This window comes from Lipophrys pholis, assembly GCF_963383615.2.
Source record: "Lipophrys pholis genome assembly, chromosome: 17".
NCBI lineage: Eukaryota > Metazoa > Chordata > Actinopteri > Blenniiformes > Blenniidae > Lipophrys > Lipophrys pholis.
In genome coordinates, this window is record NC_137643.1 from 12,184,000 (window position 1) to 12,199,017 (window position 15,018).

At 40.7% G+C, this 15,018-nt stretch overlaps 1 protein-coding gene across 1 annotated transcript in view; it reads right to left on the reverse strand.

Moving 5' to 3' along the window:
* The window catches only part of LOC308122805 (CUB and sushi domain-containing protein 3-like), a gene marked incomplete at both ends in the record, with an annotated part of 358,715 nt that overhangs the window by 168,976 nt on the left and 174,721 nt on the right, over positions 1–15,018 (reverse strand). The window contains one exon of the mRNA XM_080484894.1: positions 7,159–7,366. Coding sequence (XP_080341020.1) covers positions 7,159–7,366 — 208 coding nt within the window. The remainder of the gene's footprint in view (positions 1–7,158; positions 7,367–15,018) is intronic.

The window sequence follows — 15,018 nt, forward strand, 5'->3', positions numbered from 1 at the left end:
GTGTGAATTTGATTAATCATAATAATAATACATTTTATTTTCAGCACTGTTAAAAACACCCAAGGTGTACAATGCAATTAAAAACAAGTAAAAAACATATTAGGACTAAAAACAGTCGAAGACCGACATAGATTAAGATGAAGATGCTTGTTTAAAAAAAGTAGAATTCTAGATGAGATTTTAAAGTGTCCAATCATTGGATGCTTCTTATCTTATATTTGGTGGAAGTGACTTCCAGAGCGGGGGGGCCGAGCGGCTGACAGCTCGGGACCCCATGGTGGTCATGCAGGCTGGAGGTACAGTGAGGCTGAGAGAGGTGGCAGATCTCAGTGTGCGGCCGGGTGTGTGACTCTTTCTCTGTGTTTGTGATGGACTGTTGTTGGTGTAGGAAGATGGATGGATTGGCAGATATGCCAGTATATGTTTGGATTATTTGGAATAGCCTATTTAGTTATAGAGGTATAGTAAGTTGTATTTATTCTTAAAGTAAGAGTGGCAATTTAAATTTGAATCATTGAAGTATCTGTCTAATATCAGATTTTTTAAACACTAGAGGCCATAATCCCGATTAACATATACATGCTCTATGTTTGAGTATATATGTTAGAAATGTAACAATAGCTGAGAAAACAATTAACTTTCTTTGACATTCTATTTGTTTGGAGAAACAAAATAGAGGACAAGCACAGTGTATAAAAAGGTTTCAACATTCAAGGAGGCCGTTAACATTTCGGTACTTGTCCTGCAGTTGCATTGTTGCGTGTTCACTGTTGTACTTTATGTGCTGCGTTGGTTTTCATCATAAGCCTCACAATACTACCACAAAGAAGAAAAAAGTGTTATTTAGTGGAGTTTTGAAGTCAATACTTCACATTAGGTTGAACTGCATGATAGGGAGGGAGGTAGGATGGACGGGTGTGGGAGGAGGGCTTTTTTTTGTGGACCTATCACCAAAAGAGATTTGTTGTGTACCCTTGGCTCATTGCTTTATCAACTAAAACACCACTGCAATGAACGTGGATGCACAGAGAATGGTAAATTTGACTGCAGTGATATGCAGTGGATTTTACAGTTTTCATATACAGTACATGTACACGATGTAAATTGGAGGAATAGTCTTGTACATGTCTAATTGTGTGTGTGTGTGTGTGTGTGTGTGTGTGTGTGTGTGTGTGTGTGTGTGTGTGTGTGTGTGTGTGTGTGTGTGTGTTCCACTGTGGTGTCAGGGCAGCACTAACTGTCTGCTAAACCAACCCGCCTACAGTAATATGATTCAGGGCACTTGGCAACAAGCCTTCGACTCCATCTCCAACCTGACAAAATTAATGTTTAAGGCTCCTAAAAAACAAATTCCTGGACAAGCAAGAGATTGGTAAATGACAGACTTTGAATAGCCTGCTCCACCATTACCATGAGTTTTGTGATGGGCTGTCAAATCGCTGCAAATAACAGCTGAACTCTGAGCTATTTCCTGCAGTTGTGTGGAAAGCTTCCTCAGGGAAGAAACTAAGATTGAATGGACGGAGGGATGGAGGGACAGACAGATAGATAGATATGTGGAGTAATGCAAGGACTCTATTTAAGATGCTAAACTTGGTTTCAAGGGCAACTGATTCTGAAACAACAAAATCTAAAACTTTGGGTGTGTTACTGTGTGTGCAGTGTCACGCTAGAATTACAGGCGTTTTGTTCGCAGCAATATACTTCTCTCACAGGCATGAGCACAAGCCTTTGCATACTGATGAGGTATGTCTGCATGAGGGGAGAGTATCAGGGAGTGTGCATGTTTGCGTACGTGCGCAGGAAGCGACAGTGGGTGTGTCGGCCTGTGTGCGAACGTAGACGTGGGATCACACTCTCCATGTCACTAGCTGCGTGCAAGTGTGAAATCGCTGTTGACACCACTGCAGTAAGTGATAAACACATAACAAATTATCCCACAGACTAACATATTTGGAGAATCAGCCATTAGCTTGCTCTGCTAATTGCCGTTGGAAATAAGCATTTAAGTCGTTAGCTTCTTTCCCAAATTGCCAGTTGAAATTAGTATATTAGCACTTTGTGTGGTGAGGCAATTGTTGAGGAATCCAGAAACATGGCTTACTTAGTTCTGTTTTTTGTTTTTTTTAAGTAGCTATTCTGCATCGAAAGGGTCACTGGTTTAATTACAGCCAATGAGTGAGGAATTTTTTCTACTGCTACATGCCAAATGGTTAAAGCAATGATGCACTTCACACACGTTTTAATTCATTTTCTCTAGATGTACAACAACAATGCTAAGGATGCTTTCAGCAGAACATCATTGGGTTGGAATGTCTCAAGAAAGTAAACTTTCTCTGAAATCTTATTATTTGAGTCTCTATTGTGCTGACAACAAATAAAGATCTCATTTGCACACTTTGATGGAGACAATACTGCTGTCTGAGCGTCACATTTTCAGTGTGTGAACTTCTCAGGGGCACCCTGATTAAACAACTCATCTTTTGCAATTTAGGTTTCTAATCTTTATTCATCGCTCAGTCTTGCTTTTTGAAGTGAGAATGTGTATATGTTATAATAAATACAAAATCATTACAGCAGACACCCTATCCATTTAACACAACTATTGGGTGTCTCTACTAGATTGGCCAAAATACAGGGAGAACTTTACGCTAACAAATTAATGTATAATGTACATGCCTCCCCATTTTTTTTACTGCTGCTCAGATCTTGCTTGTTTTCAGAATCTCTGAATCTGTTGCTCTTGTTTTGTGTTCCCACAGCTTTAACTTTGCAACAGATCATCTCCCACACTGCAGACTTTCTTCTTCTTTTGATTTATTTGCTGTAATGCTCAGATATGTTTGGTAATTTCCTCTCCTACTACACTGTATCACATTTATTTTTATTTTTTCCTTGTGGGTGCTCAGTGCTTCATCCGGTCAGTCCATGGTGAATTCTGGTAAACGAACACAAAAACAATGCGGTTCTTGTTTAAACTGGACTATCGCGTGCAAAACCTCCATTTGAATAGTCTTGTTTGTGTGATATGCCACTCATGGTGTTATTCTTAGATACACACAAGCATCTTAGTAAAGCCGGTCCAAGTTGTGTAAGCCTTTTTGAAACGTGAGATTCGTGATATATAGACCAGGCATGTAATAAGAATGTGGCACACATAAATTCACAGGCATCAGGAAAGCATTCAATATCATATCATTTGTCTGCTCCACTGGCATGACTGCCGTTTTTCTGTCAGTGGTTCAAAAGCAAAATCAGCCCTAAAATGGGTGCTATCCACTTTCAGTGACAATTACTAAAATACTTTTTTTTCCATAGCTGATGTTTTAGTTGACCAAGATAGTGGTAAAATAATTGCCATGAAAAAGCTACAAAACCTATGAAATGATTCTCATTGGTGTGAGCACCATCAAAACATGCTCCGAAGATAGATACAGTCAGGTGTCGCTCTCGCTCTTTCATTGTTGTTGTTGTTTGCACACAGCATCTGGTAAAGGTTTTCATTGAGTTCAATGTGTTACTTTAAATAGGCCTTTGGAAAAATCATTTTCAGAGGAAAAGAAAACTGTCAACAGGCTCCTGTCAATTTAACCAGAAGCAGCTGGATTGGTTTTCTTTTTGCTGAGTGCCAACAGGGATAATGGAATCAAACTAGTGGAAGTTTGTCACAAAGATCAGCTCAAAAGAGCTGATCCTTCAACACCCACTTCTTATTTTTAAGGGTAATATGTGATCCTGATTGTTCAGTGCAGGAGATGTATCACACAGATGGTAAAAAGCTGTCATTTAATGCCAGAAGACTGTGGTTCAATTTGAGGCATCTGATTTGTCTAAACAGTCTGCATGATCTCCCTGTGCCTCTCTTGGTACTCTGGCTTTTTTCAACAATCAAAAATATGTTTGTTAGGTTAATACATGACTGTAAATTGACTGCAACGGTGGATGTTTGCCAATTGTATCTGTATCCGTCCAGTGATGGACCAACAACCTGTCTACGCACCCTGTCGTTACAGGATGCTGCTGCCCGCAGTGCTGAGGTGGATAACGCGAGTACAGAATATGTTGATGAAAGAAAGTTGTGAATCAAAGTATTCTATCTGCTTCTTGCACTTTAATATCACTTCAATGTGTCCCATCTTCCAAAAGCCATCATCATTCTGATAAGACTAGATAAATGAAGGTTGTGTACAAAGTCGGGCAATGTAAACTGTTTGTTTACAGAGTGATTTCTTTTTTTGTCAATATCAAACTTCATGAGGACGAAGATGACTGATGCTACTGTACTGAGGAGAGAAAAGCAAATGCTCCTCATTAAATGATAGTAGGGCCATGTAACACACATCAACACTTAATTATGAATGCTTTTCCATGCAATCAAGCACAGATAGTTAGGCACAGAACAAGACACGTTCACAAGCGCAAATGTGAATGAATGTGAGTGGTCTCCATTCTCTAAATTGAAGCTAACTAGAAAATCAATTCCATTTGATTTGCAACCAATTTCAGCTCCTTCTGGAGCCCCTGAAAGAAGTAACAAATTGCTGTTCGACAAAGGCAGTTCAGGGTTTCAAGGATGATGAGTTACTAATTGGCCCGGCAAATTTATGCAGGGGTTATCTTCCTCTTATGTCCAATAGGTTCAAGACAAGTTATTGAACCCAAAGTGATGTCAGGCTGCAATTTGGCATCGACAGAGGGCAGATAATGGGGTAGTTAGATATGAACTCTTATGGATAAACAGCCAAGATAAACAACATGTGTTTGCACTTGAGAAACAATGAGAAATGCATTTTCTTTTGCATCCCTGAAAACCTCACATGTCATATCCAACTTGAGAATGCCACTGGCCATTTCCGCATATCATCTTTTGTAAGCATTTGCTTTGTCGTTTTAATGCACAGACACGCTGGCCAAATACAATCTATGCTATTGATATTCTCCTATGGCCGGCAGCAAGAAACATCATTCCTGACCTGAGAAGTCATGAAACAATGTACTTCCCTAGATATCTATTGTCATTGGCTATTGATTTTTCCCCCAACATACATAAACATAATATCCTGACAAATGTATTAATTTATACATCTATTTCCATGTAATGTTCCTCAAGTAATTGCACCATCACAAGCTGCAAAGGAATCTCAAAGGAAGGCGTTACTGTAATATTGTCACTTTAGCGGTTTCAGTTATTGACAACAGCAGGTCAAGTCAGGACAGGTCTCGCTCCAGGCTGCATATCTGAAATCACCACGGCCAGATCAACCTCCCGGCTGATGGACGAGCCCCGTGATGTGAAAGCGTCAACAAACTGACCTTAGTATGCTGGACAGTGCTCCAGACTTAATTCAGCAAGTAAACAACTAAACAGCAATACGTTGTAAGGGCGAAGACACCAGTCAGACTAAATCACACACTACCAGCCAACACACCACATTTCCCCCCAAAGGCCAACAATCTAACTCTGAGCAATAAATATTGGTCGTAAATTCTCCTAAGAAGGCAGTTTTTCATGGCCGTAAGGGTTTGGATTTGCCTCCAGCTGAAAATCAAAGCCTGATGCAGATGGAGAGGACTTGTGCATCTAGAAAATCCAATAATCATGTTCAAAAATTGAAATATTCCTTTCATTTGGAGACGGGCTTATGCACATACTAAGTGCGGGGAAGCACATTTCATTGTACACATCCAAACAGGAAACTAATTTATATTTTTGCTGAAAAGATTAATGACAATGAACGCACTTGTGGTGCACTTTTATTTTTGCATGTATTTGTAGCTTGTGTACCGTTATGCAGCTATAGCTCAAAAATAAAGATGGAAGCTGTCTTCTCATTGTGATCTGGCATTCATTTTAGCCATACTTATAGAAAAGGACAACTAGGATTTATGACACATGCCTGTTTTTCAAATGATTACCACACATAAGCTTTGCAGCCTCTGCTTTCATGTGGATTGCAACACACAATCTTCCTGATGGCGCATGGTGGCGTGTGCGCGAGTGTACACACTAACACTTTCCCTGCCAGTTACCTGGCCATAATTACTTCCAAATCAATTACACATGCACACAAACTAATATCCCTGACCATGATTAGATTCAGATTGGTAACAGCAACAGCAATGGTTGATCGATACCCTAATTTAGCAACAATCAATAAGCAGGCAAACCAATAAAATATTGTTATGAGGGAACCATCTGCAAACACATGCAGGGCTGTAAAAAGTCAAGCTTGCACCAATAAGGTAATTCTCCTGTGATATACGAGACACATGCAGACAGACTGTACACGACACACACAAATAGCTGTACTTCCAGATTTTATTTATTTATTCCTTCCAGAAAAAAAGCTGCTCTACTTCCAGAACAAGAGATAAAAACTGCTTTATATCTGTGATAATGTTTTTTCTTTTTATTACCCATTCTCACTCAAGTTCAAACTTATCTTTATCACCCATTCTAACTTTTTATTATTGTACTCCAAGTGTCGGATAAATTGTACAATAAACCCAGTGACTACGTGACTATTCCAGCTTTTTGAAAATGTCAGATCCAAGATGCCAATCAAATCGCTCACCCTGCTGTTTTTTTTCCACCCCATTTGTTTTAGGGTGTGGATTAAAACCAGTGGCCTCATTATATGTTTGAAAACTTCACACCAAGCACAGCAGGTCTCTGTCACCTTTAAACCTCAGTACACCGCATCTGTGATGCTCTGCTGCTAGGCATTTAAATGGCTATGTCAACTTTACCTGATCCTTCATTTGTAGCAAATAATAGGTTTTCATGATGAGTCAAGATTTATTTTTACGCCTTATTACCAGTGTGAATTATGCAGCGTCATATGCACATATGATCAATTTTCACTGTTAAGCTAATTGCTTGTCTCTCACTGCTGGAAAAATGGCCTGCACACTGAACCCTGAGCTGTCATTCAACACCGCATATGGGGAGAAACAGACAGTTCCACCACAATAGGAAAACAAAAATAAGAACAGAACACACACACACACACACACACACACACACACACACACACACACACACACACACACACACACACACACACACACACACACACACACACACACACACACACACACACACACACACACACACACACACACTCACGTATGATATAACAAAATAATGTGACTCACCAAATGGTTGGTGGTTCAGAGCCCTCCACTTCCAGGTAGTCGTACTTTTCCTCTGTCTGAAAGTCTGTAAAGATGACAGAGATGGTGTCTCCAGGTTCGGCCAATAGGATCCAAGTACAGTCGGCTTGGTTACCATAGTTGCCGGGGTAACCGGGACTGGTCACCACCCCACTGCCGCCCCTCACAGTGCCCCCACATGTGTCCTCAGCTGTCAATCAAATCAGAGTGACAAATAGAAAACCTGGGTTAGGGAGAGGAGGAGGGACCGAGGGGCGGACTTTTAAAAATAAAATTTCTCCCTTTGGGATTTAATTTTCAAAGCTATATGGAATTGGGTGAGTCAATAGATTTAGTTTATCTACCAAATTAGGAATTAAATATTCAGATTTTAATATACCTGACATCAATTCTCAAACACTCAAGCAGATTACATGTCAGCCAGCCCAACTACCCAATTCTCTTCCTCTTGGAGGAGATATTTTTCAGTTGAGATTGTTTTAGTATTACAGAAAGGCTCTTTGCTCTTAACTCTGAATGTTATTTTGTGTTGTGAGTGTTAGAAATGGATGACTTTCTCATGACACGTACTATGTCAAGTCATATTACCAAGCCATATTGTGGAAATATGGAGCTCTCAGGTCACACTTCATATATGGAGTAGATATTAAAAAATACTCCTTGCATTTGCAGTGTATATCTGAGCAGTCCTTAAGCCCATATACTGTAGTTGTTTGCCTCTAGGGCAACACATTTACTAGCGTGACACTGCTTTCTTTGAGCCAGTAAAGGGTTAGGCGGCAGTTCCTGTCACACTCAGAGCTGCTGTCCTCTCCTCCAATGATAAGTTAAGTTTCCTCCGCTCTCGTCTCCTCCAATCACTACCTAGGAATTATAAATTTGATTGATTCCCAATTGGCTGAAGTATGGAGTCAGTCTCGCCAATAAACCTCCTTTTGCTCTCAAAACACGTAGTATGGGTATAATGGTAGATTTGACTTCCTTCTGTTATTAGAAATCACATCTGATTGATATCATTCCGTAATTGGTAGTAGTGCTGATTACTCTATAACAGATAAAGACACATGGATTGCGCTGTGCACACGGCATAAATTATACACATATAATTTATACAGATACACTCACTGAGAGAAAAAAAAACATTACATTGGACCTTTTCATTTCACTGGGACAATGGCTGCGTGCAAAGTTATTTTCAAAGATGTACTCAATACTTTCTTCATTATGACTCTACTAACGTCAATAATTATATAAAAATAAATAAATAAGGAATGCAATTTGCACAAGAAACTGCATTCATCAGAAACAAATTGAACCCAGCCAGTGTCTCAGTGACGAAAGATACAATGTTGAACCTTTTTTTTTTTCCGAGAGCATACAAGTCCAACTGTAAAGGTGGTATAAATTATACCTGTATAATTTATAGTTATACATAGAAGAGGAAATACTGTATGTAACACACTCTTATAACAGACATGCATTTCCCAACACACCAGTAAGTGCAATTTGGGATGACATGCAATTTGATTCACTCCACAACACATCACATGTTGATGTTATCAGTATTTAGAGCAGGCAGAGAAACACCAGATGCGTGTTGTCTTTAAACTGCACTCACTGATAAGCTGGAAAAAAAAAAGACACATCCTTTATAAGAGTGTACACAGGCACTGTCAGGTGCACATGCACATCCTCCAGGCTGTGCGATGCCCCGGGGAATGCATGTGTACATGACAGAGATAAAGTAGTGACCAAGCCAGACTCCACCCACAGGAGGGGAGATGAGAATAACTGTGGTCCAAGACTCACATCTACCCACAGATGACAACCATTTGAAATGAAAAGAAACAGTAACAAAATATATTGGCAATCGGACAGAACACTGAGTAGAGACAGGAAATACACAGAGGCTAACAGGGAAGAACATAAATCAATCGGAAGGTATAAATAAATGTAAAATGAAACCAAAAATAGGGAATTAGACTGTAAGAGGTAAAGGTCAATCCGGAGTATATCGAACAGGGAACAGAAACAAAAGGATGAAACAAAACAAGTGATTTGAAATGAAAGCTGAAGACAGACTGAGCCTTTATCAGTAGATCGGAGAGTGAAGTTAGGAACAATACACATGTCAACTGTTTCTGTCACATTAGAAACACTGATGAGCAAAAATAAAGCTGTGCATTGTCCAAAACTACAGGTGCTGATTTACTGACGTTGTACAGAAATACATTATTAAGGCATTGACAATTACACATATTTATATTTTCCACTGCATTTCACAGACAGACAGACGGACAGACGGACAGACGGACAGACGGACAGACGGACAGACGGACAGACGGACAGACAGTCCTTCCATAGCTCGACAGTTGAGAAGATTTGTGTAAATGACCTAACACTCTGAACTGAGACCTGCTGAGACCCCGTCACTTTTTCAGGAGAGCAATGATGCAGTAGACTCTGCGTGCATGTTTGAATTGGGATACCTGTGTGTGTGTGCGTATGTGTGTGTGTGTGTGTGTGTGTGTGTGTGTGTGTGTGTGTGTGTGTGTAGGTGTGTGTGCGTGTGTGTATTCATCTCCATACTCCATAGGAGAGAGCAGAGAGCACTGCTTGCAGGATGACAGCTGTCACAGATTTATCATGACAACAGCAGGTCGTCCACAAGCACTGATGGACATGTACCTTCACCTTCACCCACACCCACACCCACACCCACACCCACACCCACACACACACGCGCACCCTCCAGCTTACTGATGTGCCAGTGACAGTTGACAGACGGGTGGAAAGGCCCCAAGGTGCAATGATGTAGTGCTCATTAGAAATAGAGGAAATTAAGCAAAAAAGAAAAGAAAAAGATTGAATTACAAAAAAAGCAGTGCCCTTTTGGATATGACATGTATGGACACTTAAAAACTCACGTCTGTGTGTGTGTTTGTGTGTGTGTGTGTGTGTGTCCCCGCTAAAAATGGGTACAGAAACAATAAAGCAGTCAAATAATGTTAACAAAAACAGAAAAAAATAAAATAAATAACGTTGTCTACAATGTGCAAAAATTGTAGCTGCAGCATTACATCCACTGAGAGTACCAAAATAATTCACTTTCAAAGGTGACACTGTGCCGAAATCCAAGAAAAAAAAGAAAAAAGACACTGGCGGTTGTAGTGAAGATCGATGTATGGGCCATCAGTTTGAGCAAAGTAACAGCAGCACTAGTGTGAGCAGCTACTTTCGGAGTGCATTAGCTGATAACTCCACCCGGTCAAAGGCAATAACTGGGGCTATAAGTTACTTTATTTGCAAGGACGTATGCCCATATCAAGCTGTTCAAAATGCAGGATTGAGACAGATTAAAGTGACTCTGCAATTGAGGTTTGCATTTGCTTGTTTTCAGTGTTCAGAGAGAGAAAAAGGAACCCGACACTGTATGATAAGAAGAGACAGCGGCTAACCAAAAATGAGCTACTTTGCTTTAGCACCAAACAAGGAACAGTCTTAAAGAAAAGTTTATTAAAAATGAGAGAGCACTGTTGTTTGTGTGACCTCGGTGAAAAATAATCAACCCAGCATTTTGAAGATGTAAAAAATACATGTTTAGATTTAATGTTAATCAGCATCATGTTTGCATGAAAGTCTTGAAATGAACTTGAAACAACCGCAGCAAACCTAAAAAGCCATGTAATGACTCCATGTGCTCATTTCAGCTGACACATGATGCAATTAGCATTCTGGCTAATTCTGTTGTGTGTCATCTTGTGAAGGCAGGGCTGTACAGAGACTGCTACAGGAGCAGCTGCTCTAATAAAAAAAGACATTTGCTGGGTGTTTGGAGGAGGGATCGGAGGGATCGGGGAGGGGGTTACCTATAGCACCTTCTGTTAAATGGTTGCACATCAGAGATGACATGGATCTCCATGTTGCACCTGCTAATTCCAGGTACCGCTTGCCCCTGCTCCATCAATCACACTGACACATCTTTGTGACAGTGTTAAATATTACTGGGTCTGCCTGACATCCTTTTCTGGAGCTGTCTCGGCCCTGCCTGTCTCAGCTGCATTGCACAGTTAATGTGTAACAACTAAAACAACAACTGTGGAAATATACTTTTCTTTTGGGAGAATTTCAACTTGAACATTTTGTAAAGGAACCACATGACATGAACTGAGACATAAAGGGGAATTTAATTACATACAAGTCTCATCAGCTTTAAGCAGAAATCTTTAAATCCAATAAGCATTTAATTCAATCACAGCTTGACTGCAGAGGAGCACTAAGGTCACTGAAGCTTCAGCCAATGCATACATGGATGTTGGTTGAAAACGGGATACAAAACAAATACTATTGATTTTTAAGTTATTTCAAACTGACAGAGAAATTATTAAAAAAATGGTTATCAATCATGGCTCTCAATTATTGAAAAGTGGTTCAAATAAATCCATACCTTGAATTCCCCTTGGGATTTAGAAAGTATCTATCTGTCTACTATCCATCCATCCATCCATCCATCCATCCATCCATCCATCCATCTATCCAATGCCCATGTCCATGTTTTCCACTACTCAGGCCTCTTTATTCTTTTCAAATTTTTATATCTTGTTTTTCAGTAGTATCATTCTGTTCATGTGCATTTGGATGCAAAATATTCATCTCATAAACATAAATGTGCATTTAGTGGGAATGATGGTCATCTTTCATTGGCTCCCTCACAAGGTCCAGAAGCAGTCAGTGATCTGCATTTTTAAATTTCTAACTTCTAACTTTTTCCAACAGCGCATCCTCCTGTTGCAACCCTCAGAGGGAGATTTTATTTTTTTCTATTGCACTGGATTAATCCCCAGACGGGAAATTCCTTCACAAATTGATCCATCGGAAACCGCCACACAGAGCAGTGCTCAGGGGGAACTGGGAGGGCCGAGGTTCTTGCTCAGGGCCCCCGGGTGCACATTTTTGGGAATGTGGGTGGAAACCGGAGTACCCGGAGGAAACCCCACACACAGACAGGGAGAACATGCAAACTTATTTGAACCCACGACCTTCTTGCTGTGAGGCCGGAATAGAAGATCATTAAACAATGATCTTCCAGTACGAACCCAGCTGCTTTTACCGCTTGGCCACCACTACTTCATGTGCATTCAACTTCAATACAAATGTTAATTGGTTAATCATATTTAGCTTTTGCTCTTTATTTAGTTGATTAACCATCCAGTAATATTTTATACTCAATTAATCAAGACGCTGGAAAATATCCCAGCATACTTCTTGGTAGGCTAAAGGCAGGTTAACCTCCAAATAGGTTACCAGTCCATGACATGACTACTGCTAATATATCACTAACCACCGAGCAAGCTTGTCTTCTGATTGTCAGAACATGGAAATTCCAGAAAAAAAGGCCTCGTCACAGACTCAGGCCCAGTTTACACAGCTACATTTCAAATGAAAATGCATAATTTATGCGCTTTTATTTTGAGAAAAGTTTCATGTTACAATGCAACATTTTGAAAACAAAGTCTGTATATACAGATGCTGAAAAGTATGTAGTTAGAATGCCAGGACACAAGTTGGTGCTGTTGTTTTTTTGTAATTAAACCACACAGACACATGTGCACAGAGAACAGAATGCCATAAACATTTACAATGGCAAGTACACGGACATTCATATGGCCAGATGACAAAGTTTGACTGCCATTACGGTTGACTCTCAACTATAAAATTACCAAGTCCCAGGAGAATATGGACCAGAAGTCATGCCAATCTGCAGCCGCCATTGTTGTTATTGTCCATCTACTAATGGATGAGCAGAAGAACTATTTACTACAGATCTGTTGCATTCTCCTTGCCATTGTTGTATAAACGGACATCTAAAACACAACAAAAGTTTTTTTTATTTTCACTTGAAAAGATTGCTGTGCCAACGGGGCCTCAAGCAGGCATTTTTGCTGTGAGGAAAGAGTGCAAACAAGCGTCTGCCTTTTACCTATTTTTCTCTATAATGTCAATATTGTTTAAAGGTGACATACACGTGCATGTATTTGATAAAGTTACTGCTGAGTCGAATTCTCAGATTATCCATAAATGGAGGCTTAAATGTTATTCTACAATACAGAACTACTTTGCGTCTAAAATTATTTCAATAAAATATGAGGCGCTGTATAATAAATGTCACATATCACAAATTAAATGTTAAACAAAGATTTGATTAAGCATAAAGAGAAGAGTCTTCTTTTAGATAAGTGCTTCCCATGTGGCTCCATCAGCGAGGCCAAGCTGAGTACATCTATAGGCTGCACAGCTGCTCTGTTCTCTACGTTTCTTTCAGATGGCAACCTGGGGAGGCTGAACTAGTACTCATGCCCTAGTGCACTGACCCACAGGAGGTGGGAAAGTGTGTGTGGAGGGGGGGTTCTGTATGTGTTAGTCTGCCTGTGATTCAGTGTACAAGGTAGAGGGGGAAACGGGGAGGCAGAGCTGGCCATGTTGCCGTCATTTCTTATCACATCAATGGGCTGGTGTTGCACTTTTCTTTGCCTTTCCGTCCCTCCCTGTCTTTCTGGTTGTTTCTGGAACACAAATACTCTTTCCCCTCCCAAATGGTCTCTGCTGCTTTTCTCTTTACTTCATTAAGATAATTTTTTTTAGAGAAAAAAACAGTAAATTTCCTTCTCTTTCCTCTTCTCATTATCTCTCCTAATTTGCAGTACTCCCTCCATTCTTCCCTCACTCTGCCTCATTCATTCTCACTTTTCACCCTCCCAGTCTGCATCCTCCCCTTCTCATTCTCCACAGCGCCTTCTCTCCCATTGCCTGGGGTGCTTTGATCACTCGTTCTTAGCTTCCTCATCCAGCCTCTCTCCCTCTCCCTCTCTCCCCCTCCCGTTCATCCCGTCTTCCCCACTGTGCTGTCATCAATATCGCAGTCATCTGAGGATTCCTTCCTTATCCCTCTCTGTCTCACTGTGTCTTTATTTAAGATCTTACTCCGCTCGCATTACACTCTCCATCTCTCTCTCCCTCCCTCTTTCTTTTCCCCGCTGATTGATTTTATGTTTAATGGCTTTTCTGGCCTCTCCTTTCCACTTTCCGTATTTCTCGTCTCTTCCCTTGCTTATGTCCCATAACTCCATACCCCTTCCTGCACCACATTGATAGACAGATCACTATCAACATCAGATTCATACACACGTGAGAGAGAGAGAGAGAGAGAGAGAGAGAGAGAGAGAGAGAGAGAGAGAGAGAGAGAGAGAGAGAGAGAGAGAGAGAGAGAGAGAGAGAGAGAGAGAGAGAGAGAGAGAGAGGCTTCAATCACAGATGACCCAGTGTGCTGTCAGCCTCTAAGGATTATGGGCCATCTACATCATCCTCTCCTCTCCTCCGTCTTCAGGCTGTATCCATCCATCCTTTTTGGGCTCTTATCTGCATCCACCCACCCATCCATCAAACCTCTTGCCCCCAACATACTCTGAAGCTGAATATATATTGCTTCCTTTCTGTCTCCCTCATCACTCTTTACATACATTTCATACCTCAGTTTACCTGCCATGAATGACCATAGAGACAAAAGGTGAGACTGTTAAACATGTACACACAGATGAATCCCCCCCTGCAGTTATTTGTAACAAATTACCCTCTGATCTGCGAAGTCACCTGGCATTCATTGGGCTGCACTGTGCAGCTGCACTGTGTGAGTGTCATGCTGCCTGAATGCACTGAGGATGAATTTCCACTTGTGGTCTCAATGTCACTTTCACCACCGAGTTATGCCAGGATGGATTAAGTGGTTGGAGATGCATACGAATCAGACCTCACAGGGAATGCCATGAGATCTGCCAAACTAATGGA